This window comes from Procambarus clarkii, chromosome 30 (assembly GCF_040958095.1).
Source record: "Procambarus clarkii isolate CNS0578487 chromosome 30, FALCON_Pclarkii_2.0, whole genome shotgun sequence".
Taxonomy (NCBI): domain Eukaryota; kingdom Metazoa; phylum Arthropoda; class Malacostraca; order Decapoda; family Cambaridae; genus Procambarus; species Procambarus clarkii.
The window spans coordinates 6,812,845-6,825,143 of NC_091179.1; the positions used below are offsets into that span (position 1 = coordinate 6,812,845).

General features: G+C 43.0%; 2 protein-coding genes across 2 annotated transcripts; both read right to left on the reverse strand.

Annotated features, from left to right (window-relative positions):
- Positions 1–8,011: 8,011 nt before the first annotated feature.
- On the reverse strand, positions 8,012–8,380 carry LOC138369842 (uncharacterized). Its single transcript, XM_069333586.1, has one exon. The coding sequence runs from the start codon at positions 8,378–8,380 to the stop codon at positions 8,012–8,014; it is 369 nt and encodes a 122-aa protein (XP_069189687.1).
- Positions 8,381–8,413: 33 nt separating this feature from the next.
- Positions 8,414–9,358, reverse strand: LOC138369843 (uncharacterized). The gene has a single exon (XM_069333587.1). The coding sequence runs from the start codon at positions 9,356–9,358 to the stop codon at positions 8,414–8,416; it is 945 nt and encodes a 314-aa protein (XP_069189688.1).
- Positions 9,359–12,299: the final 2,941 nt, after the last annotated feature.

The window sequence follows — 12,299 nt, forward strand, 5'->3', positions numbered from 1 at the left end:
GCAGTTTGGTATTCTCGAGTCCATACATCATTCAACCGACTTATCACTCGTGAGATATGTTTGAAACGTTGTACCAAGTCACTCTCTCTGACATAAGAAGGATCTTCAGATTCCTCGTCCGTCAGGGACACGAGAGGTCTTAGAAGTCCCCCATAAATCCGATGGGCTGGACTCAATGGTTCACGATTTGAAACATCATCCGAGAGGTAGTAGTATGACCCTTGACCTCTTGGTATGGTTCCTCTGCTTTTGTAGTAATCAAAATATACAAATATCCGGCTTTGACTACTACAAATGTCTAGGGTAAATAATTCAACTGCTTAAATCAGCAAAGCAATATAATTTAAGTAAGGGTAACAAAGAAATATACAAACATATAAATGAAATACAGGCAGCCAGAAATATTATTGCACCAGAATGAAATACCACAATAGCATTATATATATGTGGGAAAATCCTGGCAGCATAATTCCTTTTTATTCTGTGATTATTAAGTATTTCTGTTTATTTTAATTGACCTTAATAAGATAATTGTTATCTGATTAATTTTCATAGTTAGTTCTTAGTAATAAGTTAGCTAATTAAGCAAGTAAATAATAAAGTTAGTAAGTAATTAAGTGAGTGGACTGTATGTACTGATTCAGCTGCCTGAATTCATCTCACTCAATTTGGGGGGACAATTTGCAGCTTTGACCACTTTGAGATGGCTCCTTCTTAAACCACAAATTGTTTACCTTATAAATCTAAATTATAAATCATTATTATTACTAAATTATTAGACCACTTATGGTGGTCTAATCTACTACTATTATGGCAATGATTAATTAATAATTATGAGCACTACTTTTGCAGTATTGTACAAAAAGAGGGCTTAGCTGTTCCTGTTGAAGGGGCCTGCTAAGGCTGTGTAATTGTAGCATCAAAGATGGGTGTGGTCTTGTGCCTCTGAGTGCCAGGTAATGGTGGCTGTCTGAGGCTACAAAGCTTGGTGTACTGCTAGGTAATAATTATATGTAAGGTCCAACTGTCTGCTCAGCTTTTTGTTACTCCAAATCACAATTACCTGTTTGGGATGTAAGGAAGGTTCCCTAAACATATAATTACAGGAATGACATGAAATATGAGTGTTAAGCTGTGTAAGCGTACGTGTTGGTGTGTTTTCTCCATACATAATTACTGCCTACCTATTTATGAATAAATTGAGCACAAATTAAACGTAAATACTTGGTAAGACGGATACTGTTGTTGCTGTGGTTGCTGAGAGGCTGTGTTGCTGGTTACACGCTTGTTGACACGTAATCTGGGTGTCTGACAAGTTAAATCAGCTTCTATGGCGACTCTCTACAGCGTGTGTCCTGATGTTATTGTTTCAGTTTGTAAGTGATGCCGCTCCCTCCTTGTTCCAATGTTTTGGTGGTTCTACTTCTAGATTTAATTTTACAGTAACAAGGGAGTCAAGCTATATTTTGGTGTTAGTAATTATATTCAGTCTTAGTGAACACTTTTTTATTTAATTTAAACACTAGACTGTTGTTTAAACAGAATTAGGGTAATGTAAATACGTGGCATCGATGATGTCATGGAATCACCCATTCTCTTTCTTTAAGGGGATACTTAAAGGGGATAACCATGTGTGTCAGATTTCTGACATAATTCCGGGGGGGGGGGGGAAGAACACGGGTCGAAGTCCCAGCAAGCACTGCGATCACTTTATTCTTCTCCTACAGAATTATAGTGCTGCTTTAATTTGAGTTGACATTGTTGTGTTGCAGTCCTTTGGGTATTTATGTCCCGTACTGGCGTATCGGGTGCTGGAAGTCGTTGAACGTTTTCTTTTCCTGCCAGTTCTTTAAGGAACTAATTTCTCTAATGTTTTGAGAGTAGTGTTGCCTCGGCATTTTACTTTCACTATTCTCAAGATGCCCTGGCTGTCTGGATGAACAGAGACTATTTGGCCTATAGGCCACTCTGAGTGAGGCCCATCGCTATCCACCAGAACTATGTCAGCAGGGTTCAAGTTAATTCTGTTGTAGGGGTTGTTTGCCCCATAATGATACTCCCTCAGAGCTGTAAGGTATTCTCAAGTCCATACGTCATTCCACCTACTTATCACCCTTGATAGATGTTTGAAACGTTGAACCAAATCACTCTCTCGGACATACAAAAGGTCCTCTGGTTCCTCGTCCGTAAGGGACACAAGGGTGTTGAGAGGGCTCCCATGCATCAGATGAGCTGGACTTAATGGTTCATGCTGCAAAACATCATCAGAGAGGTAGGTAAGTGGTCAGATATTAACTCATGCTTCTATCTCTATGACTACGGTTTCGAGCTCCTGTAGGTTAATCTTTTGGTGGTGTAGGGTTTTTGTAGAGAACATTTCACCATACCAATCATGCCTTCATAGAAGCCTCCGAGCCATGGTGCTCTGGGAGGTATGAATTTCCAGTGGCACTGCCGTTGATTTAGGGCCGTGTTTACCTTTGGGTGTGTCCAGATTTTCCTCAGACTTGCTTCTCCTGCCACTAAGTTGGACCCATTGTCTGAGATCATTAACTTAGGACAGGATCTACGTGAAGCAAACCTGCGGAAAGCCTGTAAGAATGCTTCGGCATTCATATTGGGAGTCCCTTCTAGATGGACTGCTCTTGTTGTGGCACAAGTAAAAAGACAGATATAGGCTTTTACTGGTTTCCTGTCCTTGGTGCCTTTTAGTGATAGTGCTCCTGTGAAGTAAGTAAGTAAGTAATTATCAAAAGAAGGCACCAAACCGGGAAGGCTATGTAGCACCATCAAATGTGCAGAATAATCAGAGGGCGCTAAATATCACCAAAGATGCCAATACGGGAACAAAAACGCATAAGGCGAACGATATCAAAAGTATCCGAGTCACCAAGAATTCTATTGAGGGACAGGTGACCGCGAGGAGCGGTCGGAAAGCAAGTCACACGTTCGTCCTGGAAGTCAGGACATTCAAGAAGGACATGCACGACCGTAAGAGGGACAATGCAACTAGGACAATAAGGAGCAGGGCGGCGCTCCATCAAGTGACCATGGGTTAAGCGAGTATGGCCAATACGCAACCTCGCCAGAGCCGTTTCCCAACGCCGGTTACGATGGTAGGAGGACGGCCACGAGGAAACACAACATTTAAGAGTACGTAGTTTGTTACCAGTAACAGACGACCAAGAAGCCTGCCAACGGGTAAGGACGGAGGAATGGACAACCGGGTAAAAGTCGGAATATGGAATACCTTTACGAGAGATGGGACAAGAGCGGACAGCTTCCTTGGCGGCAGCATCCGCACGCTCATTTAAAGACACACCAATATGGCTGGGAACCCAACAAAACTCAACCGACTTAAATTTACTGTAAACAAGAAACAGCCAATGCTGGATCTCGACAACTACTGGATGAACCGGATTAAAGGACCCGAGAGCCATGAGGGCACTACAAGAGTCAACAACAACTACAAAGGAAGACTGACAACGAGAAAGCAGGAGATGAAGAGCATAGAGAATAGCATAAAGCTCCGCTGTAAAGATGCTAGTCTCCGGAGTTAAGCGGCACATATAAGTGCGATCAGGAAAAACAACAGAGTAGCCAACACCATCCGCAGACTTAGACCCATCAGTGAAGACAGAAACGGAGCGGGAGTGAGAAGAAAAGTGCTCGAGGAAAAGGCGTTTTAGAACCGTAGGAGGGGTAAAAGCTTTAGTGATACAGGTCAAGGATGTACAAAACCGCGGAAGAGGGACTCTCCACGGGGGCAAAGAAGGAACAACACTAGGAGAAACATTAGAAATACAAACGGAAAGAGAATCCTGTAGGCGAGATAACCGGACAGAAAGAGGGAGGTGGTGAAGAGGAACAGGAACCGCAGGAGGGGTAAAAGTTAAAGCACGACAGACGCGAGAGGAAGGATGTTGCAAGGACCGCGCAAGATAGCGAAGACAGTAGCGATCACGGCGGTCCTGGAGAGACAGGAAGCCAGTGTCAACATACAAGCTAAGGATGGGAGTCGAACGAAAGGCACCAGAACTGAGGCGCAACCCAGTATGGTGCAAAGCATCAACACGGCGAAGAGTAGAAGGAGAAGCAGACAAGTAAGCAGGGCAACCATAATCGAGCTTAGACAGGACGAGAGAGGAATGTAAAGCAAGGAGAGTGCGCCTATCTGCCCCCCCAAGAAGTATGGGACAAGACCCGAAGGAGGGTAAGGGCCTTAGAGCACTCAACACGGAGGTAAGAGATATGGGGAGACCAAGACAAACGAGTGCCAAGGAATAACCCCAAAAGCTTTGCGGAATCTTTGTATTCAAGGGGATGACCATAAAGTGACAAAGAGGGACGAAGAACGACCCGTTTCCACGTAAAAGTCATGGCACAAGTCTTAGAAGTAGAGAACTTGAAGCCATGATCGGTGGCCCAAGATGACACGGCATCAATTGCAAGTTGAAGCCGGCGCTGAAGGAGAGGCGAATCATCACCCTGACAGCAAAGGGTAAGATCATCGACATAGAGAGCGGAGAAGACACCAGAAGGAAGAGAGGAAAGAAGACCATTGAGGGCAACCAGAAAAAGAGTAGTGCTCAGAACACTACCCTGGGTCACACCTTCGTATTGCTGAAAAGAGGCAGAGAGAGAGCGGTACCAAGGCGCACCCGAAAGAAACGACGAGAGAGGGAGATGACCACGAAGGCCAAAAGAATGAAGTTGAGATAGAATATGATATCGCCAAGTGGTGTCATAAGCCTTTTCCAGGTCAAAAAGGACGGCAACAACGGAGGTCTTCGCAGCAAAAGTAGTACGAATATAGACCTCCAAGTTCACCAGGACATCTGTCGTGCTGCGGTACTTGCGGAAACCAAATTGAGAAGGGGAGAGGAGGTGATGGTGTTCCAGGAACCACATCAGACGAACGTTAACCATACATTCAAAGAGTTTGCAGACACAACTTGTGAGAGCAATAGGGCGAAAGTCCTAAGGGGAAGTACCCAGAGACCCCGGTTTGCAAACAGGGAGGACAACGGCATCGAGCCAGTCCTCAGGGACTGACGACGACACCCAGATCCGATTATACAGACTCAGTAAATACTGAGACGTGCACGGAGGGAGATGGCGAAGCATCTCATAATGAATACCATCGGAGCCCGCCGCCGTAGAACCGCAGAGAGCCAGGGCAGAACGAAGTTCAGAGAGAGAGAGAAGGGATCATTATAGGGTTGCTGAAGATGAGTGCAGAAATCTAAAGGACGAGACTCAAGGACAGGTTTAGGAAGAAGGAAAGATTGGGGAAGATGAAGACAAGGGCTAACAGAAGAAAAGTGGGAACCCAGTTCGGAAGCGACCTGCAACGGGTCCGCCACAAGAGTATCATGGAGGTGAAGGACTGGTGAAACATCGGGAACGAACTTACCCGCTATCTTGCGGATACACTTCCAGATCTGGGTCAGAGGGGTTTCGGACGTAATATTTGAGACATAAGATGCCCAACATTCACGTTTAGCCGTATGGATGGCCCTACGGGCCACCTCACTCGCTTTCTGAAAGAAAAGAAAAGAATCGGTCGTCTGCCTACGGCGGTGCCTCTTCCAGGCTGCACGCTTACAGCGGACAGCCCTAGCACAGTTCGCATTCCACCAGGGAACGCACTTCCGTGGACCCCGAGAGGAAGAGCGAGGAATAGAGCGGAGGGCAGCGTTGAAGACAGTGTCATGAAAAAGGAGGAGAGCGCGAGAGAGAGGCAGAAGGGAGAGGTCAGAAAGAGCAGCACTGAGGGTAAATAGGATCCAGTCCGCCTTAGCAAACTGCCACCTAGGGAAAGAGAGGGAAGGGCGAAAAGAGAAAAAGGAAACAAGGATGGGGAAATGATCACTTCCATGGAGGTCATCAAGAATCTGCCACGTGAAATCTAAGTAAAGAGAAGAAGAGCAGAGAGAAAGATCAAGACAAGAAAGGGTGTGAGTCCGAGAGTCCAAATGAGTGGGCTCACCAGAATTCAGAAGAGACAGGGAAGAGTGCTCCTGTGAAATCTACTCCTGTAGTCTCAAAGGGACGAATATGTACAAATCGTTCCTTCGGAAGTGGAGGAGGGCCTGGATAAGGACACACTCTGGCATCATATCTCCGGCAAATAACACAGGATTTAATTATTGATTTCACTGTTTGCCTACATTGGGGTAGCCAATACTGTTGTCTTAAGTCCGTGAGAGTATCTAATACCCCACCATGCAGAGTGCTGTATTTGTGTATGTGTAACAATTAATTTGCTTACTATTTGGTGACGATGGAGCAATATTGGATTTTTTGCTTCCAGATCTATGTCAGCATGCTGTAAACGGCCTCCGCATCTGATTATGTTATAATTGTCGGTGTCTAACCAGAGACCCAGATCACTTTGTAGGTTCTTAGGAACATTGTCAAATTCTGTCATGATTGTGTCTATCTGAGCTCTTTTGACCCTGTACCTTAGGGCACTAGGAAATTTATGCTTGATTCCTATTTTCTTTAGAAAATCAAACACTACTTGGGTGACACCTATTAGTTTGTTCAGTTCAGAGTACCGAGTAGGATCAATTACCAAAGTCCGAGGTAGTTCTGGGTTCTCAGTGGGAACAGTGACATTGGTTACAATGACTTATGGCTTTTGTTCAGGCCACTGGTCGCTGATTAGCCACTGAGGTCCATTGAACCACATCTCTGCCTTTGTTAATTGCTGTAAAGTCAGGCCTCGGGAGAGATAGTCAGCTGGATTCTTTTTGGTGGGTACACATCTTAGTTTATACCCTGCTGACAACTCTCGTATTTCCTTAATGCGGTTACTCACGTAAGGATTCTTACTATTATTGTTTTTAACCCCTGTAACACTGCCTCATTATCTGACCATACCACTGTTTCTTCAAAGTGGATGTTGCTTAACGAGGTAATGCCCCCTTAAGGCCTTGATCAGATAATGAGCCAATCTTACACCTAGCAGTAAGGCTGTTAATTCCAGTTGTGGCAATGATCTTTTCTTTAAAGGTGCCACACTGGCCTTTAATGTTTGCAAATTGGCTTGCCCATTTGAGACCAGGTAAGCTACTGTGCCATAAGCCTTTCCTGAGGCATCACAAAATACATGTAGCTTAATTGGTTCATTTTCATTTACTACTGTGTTCCGAGGGAACTTGACAGACTCTAGGATACTTAAATCTTTCACTAGCTCTTGCCATTTTTCTTGTAAGGTAGGTGTTAGAAGATCATCCCAGTCAATCTTTTGTTGCCAACATTCCTGCATTATCAACTTTCCATTAATTAAGAGTGGACTTAATAGTCCTAATGGATCAAAGGGTTTGCTGACTTGTGAGAGTAATTTTCTCATTGTTAAGTTAGTGGTATCGGGCTCCACCGACTTCATTGTCAACTGATCTGTTGTCGTGTTCCATTCGACGCCTAGTACTTTTGTCCTTTCGGGTACCTGGTAGTCAGGAAATTCAGTTGCGATCGGTTGATTTAATTTGGCATTGTTGGAGACCCACGACTGGAGAGGCATATTGGCTCCCATTAATTCTCAATTGACCTCATGGTATATGTTCAACAGTTTACTCTCACTGTTGGTTGTTCCTTGAAAATTATCCACATACAAGTTTTTACTAATTTCTGTTTTGTTTGGGCTATTGGACTTCTTCAAGTGCATATCTAAAGTAGCTTGAAGCAGAAAAGGTGAAGAAGTGGCCCCAAGCAAAACATTCGGAAACCTGTAAGTGATTAATTCACTGTTTGGATAGTTAGGATCCTTGATCCATAGGAACTTTCTGTAGTTCCGGTCTTCTTCTTGGAGACCTACCCAAAGGAAAGCCTTACTGATGTCAGCCATATATGTATAAGTCCCAATACGGAACTTTAACAGCACATCGTATAGCCTTTGTGTCAGGCTAGGGCTAGTTTGAAGACAGTCAATTAACGAAATACTACTCTGCCTTGTCTTAGCGCTGCAATTAAATACTATCCGTAGTGGGGTAGTAGCAGAATTTTACTGTACAGGGTGGTGTGGCAGGTAGTGCCCTTCCTTTGGGTTATGATTAGTGACAACTTCGATAAATTTGTCATCGAGTTGCTTCTGTATTATTTCATGATACAACTTTAAGTTCTCAGGTTGTCTTTGTAAGCGCAACACCTGTGATCTTAATTGGTTTTGTGCCATAAAATAGTTCACGGCTAGCTGAGGGTGATTCAGCTTCCATGATAACCTGACCCAGTATTGATTATCTCTGTAGATAACCGAGTCCAGGTATTGTTTGTAAGTCCAGTCATCATCTGGGCTAGGTTGTTCAGGGACAATGCCGAGAGTTGCCAAGTCCCATAGTTTATGTACAGGGGGATCAAGCTCATCCTCGGACATGTCTCTGAGTTGCAGAGGAGACTGTTCTCCTAGTCATGCAACCATTACTGGGTTGGCATGTTGGTGGTCTACAGGTGCGTGTTGTTTCAGCCATAATACTGGGCCTGTTAGCAAATAGCCACCTGCAGATGGTAACAAGTGCATTCCTTGTTTTTCTTCCTTTCCTTTGATAAACTTATGGTGGACATCTGATCCACTAAGGATTCCAATATTGGAAAGGTGGTCTGATGTGATTTTATCAGCCAAATGGATTCTCTTTTCTTTCAGGAATTTGGCTGGTGTCCCTAGACCATATACATACAGGTCTGTTGGGAATCTATCTATTACCAGAGCTTGTATCTTTCGGACATATCCTCCTAAACGTACTTTGGGTTGTACTACCTTGAAGACTCGGGCACCTGTGTTAGTCAGGAATTTTGCTATGTCTATTCGTGTCTCTCTTACAGGTGTAAGTTTCAGAGCATCTACCAACCCCTTTGATATAAAACTCATTTGGTATCCTTGGTCAAATAATCCATGTACGGTGGCTTTGGACTCTCCATTTATAATGATCAATTGAGCAGTGGGTAGAGTTGATTTATGATCAGACCTTGTTGACAAGACACTTATGTCAGGTAACACAGTACAAAGCTGTTCTGAAGTGGTAGTTCCTTCCTCCTCCTGTGGTTTGGCAATCTTTGTACTTGAGTCCCCACAAAGTGCTGTATGGTGTTGACCCTTATGGCACCTATTGCAGGTGCGTATTTGAGTTGTACAGGTGTCGGGATTGTGTGCTCTTATACACTTGGTACATTTACGTAACTCCTTGAGTCGTTTTATGCGTGTAGCACGATCGGGGTAAACTTTACAATAGTATATGGAATGTGGTTGTTCACAGAACACACATGGTTTCCAGACGTTAACAGCATCTTGGGGAGTCACTGATTTGGGTGACACGTTAACTGTAGGTTTGGAGCGACCAACTGCATATGTGCCCATACTGCCTTGTTTCCACTTTGGGGAGGGGGAAATTCTTTTAAATTTGTTTGGAGTACTGTTTGTACTCTGTTGTTTACTATTAGTGGTAGACAGATGATTAGATGTCCCTTTTCCATCTGGGTTATCTCTTTGTCTCTCTATTACGGAATGCAAACCTTCGCTTATCTCCTTTACAGTCAGAGAAGACTTGTTATATAAGACAAACAACTTATCCAGTACGTCACTGGGTAATTTGCATTTCATATGGACTTGGATTATCCAATCAGATTCGTCCAGGTTCACTTTATTTTTAAGTGCCTTGAGCAAGGACTCAAGCTCCAATCTAAATGTTTGGAGTGAGTCAGCTGTACTATTTGGAGGGTTAATGTCCAACAGCTTATGGGTTAGAAGTCTGATAGTCCATGCAAATATGTAAATTTTGTTGTCTTTACTACATTGGCATTAGAATGCACAGAATCAACAAATCTGTTCCAGAAGTTGTCCCAACTCTCGTCCTCTGTACCAGAGAAAGTAGGGAGACTGAGTGATGGCAATTTGACTTCTGGTTGTGTCTGGTTTTGGGAAGCTGTGGCTGCAGTATTTGTATTGGCCTTATGTGTGGTTATTAAATCGTCAAAGTGTTGTAAATTTGCATTGGTACAGGCCTCGGAACAATAAGAGTGCTTGTTGTAAGTTCTGTTTGCTATGAGCCGAGATTGAAAAAGTTAGGCTAGAAAAATGTATATCAGTGTCTTCCTGTTATAATTAATGTATATGTAAATATTGTGTAAAATATTGCACTAATGTTATATATATATATATATAGATATCCTAATCAGGATCTTGAATCCGGTTCGTTGAGGACCATAAATTATGTGGGAATATCCTGGCAGCTTAATTCCTTTTTATTCTGTATTCTGTTATTCTATTATTCCTTTTTATCTCTGTATGCATAAGGAGTAAATATACACTCATTGGCAACCTTCTCATCCATGGTGGGGCCATAAGGAGGTCCCAGCCCTCTGTCACCTCGTGTGTCCGATTGAGTGCGGACTGTGTCGACGCGCGCTCCATTATCATTCCTGGAATAGCGCATTGTTGCATCTACTGCACAAACTCTTATAAAGAGATAGTGCCAGAAGATAAGAGCAGCAAATCTGGCACTCGGTCGCCGTCTTTATCAGTAAAAGAAAGCCGCTTTAGCGCGAATAAGAGTAATATCCAGTGAGAGATGGTGGCGCACCGACACCTCCTCAACCTTCCTCACACACCACCTCAACCTTCTTCACACCCTCCTCAACCTTCCTCACACACCTCCTCAACCTTCCTCACACACCTTCCTCAACCCTCCTAGACCCTCCTCACACACCTTCCTAGACCTCCCTCCCTACAACAAGCCGAGACAGGCTCCTGAGGAAGGTGATCCAGCAAGTGCCTACTAGCGCCCAATGCAGTGCCACCTTGAGGACCCACAATTCGGACCAATTTCAATAGGTTAGTGTGTTTTAGTGTTATAATTTGATATTTGGTAATAATTGTAATATGTATGTGCAGGATATATATATATATATATATATATATATATATATATATATATATATATATATATATATATATATATATATATATAATAATAATAATAATAATAATTTTTTGTTTTCTACAATTTTTTTCAATTTTGTATTTCGTTTGTTATCTGGGGATTTGCATGGAACTTGCACACCTTGCTCAACGGATGCGTATCTGCAAGGGTGCCAATTATGAACGAAATCGATAGACGTCAAGCTCAGCTACAGGTGGCCAAACTTTGATCTTATTTTACTCAGGTAAGTAATTTACAACTTCAAGGTACGTCATAGCTTTCATTTATTAATCAATTTACATGCAAATTACACATTATATGTAGAGTTTGTGCTTCTACAAACCGATGAAAACATTTTAGTCAAAAGTCCATTTGTTGATTTAAAAAAAAATTATAAACATCATATATTGCATATTTTTGGAAGGGTAACTTTGAATAATTACATTATTGCACTAAACACTTTTTTGATAAAACTGCTATCATCAATCCTTTATTATATGCTAATTTTAATATCTGAGTGTTATAGAAATGATTTTAGTTGACACATGTGTTCCCTGACATGGTTTGCAAATGTTGAAAATTCGTTGCATAATACGTTGTGTATTTGTTTTCTCCTTTTCTGTTTAAGGTGTGATGATGAAACTTGGACCAGTTGCAGCCCTTTCTATAACCATTTCATAAATAAATTTATAAACAAGTTGAACAACTTTTACTTTACCGTAATTAGCCACCTGAAGGTGGCCATCCTCTATGTGATTCAGAAACCTTGGCAGGATTTTCCTATCTGTCCTCTTCGGGCAAAGGAGACATTGGAGGCGGACATAAATGTCTTGCAGGAACTGTTGGTCATCTCTTGAAGTTGGACAAGCACGATGGGATGGTGAAATCTAGGCAGGTTTGTCCTGTCTGTCCTCCTCGTGCAAAGGAGACATTGGGGGCGGTACATAAATGTCTTGCTTGAACTGTAGGTTATCACGTGAAAGTGGACAAGCACGTTGGGATCGTGAAATCTTGACAGGGTTTTCCTGCCTGTCCTCCTCGTGCAAAGGAGACATTGGAGGCGGTACATAAATGTCTTGCAGGAAGTGTTGGTTATCACGTGAAGTTGGACAAGCACGATGGGATGGTGAAATCTTGACAGGGTTTTCCTGTCTGTCCTCCTCGTGCAAAGGAGACATTGGAGGCAATACATAAATGTCTTGCAGGAACTGTAAGTCATCTCGTAAAGTTGGAGAAGCACGATGGGATTTTGAAATCTTGGCAGGTTTGTCCTGGATCTCCTCCTCGTGCAAAGGAGATATTGGAGGCGATACATAGAGGTCTTGCAGGAACTGTAGACCATAACCTGAAGGTATCCAACCACGATGGGATGGTGAAACC

Coding starts and splice junctions, on each gene's coding strand:
- LOC138369843 (XM_069333587.1), bottom strand. CDS start 9,358: ATGGGCACATATGCAGTTGGTCGCTCCAAACCTACAGTTAACGTGTCA.
- LOC138369842 (XM_069333586.1), bottom strand. CDS start 8,380: ATGTCCGAGGATGAGCTTGATCCCCCTGTACATAAACTATGGGACTTG.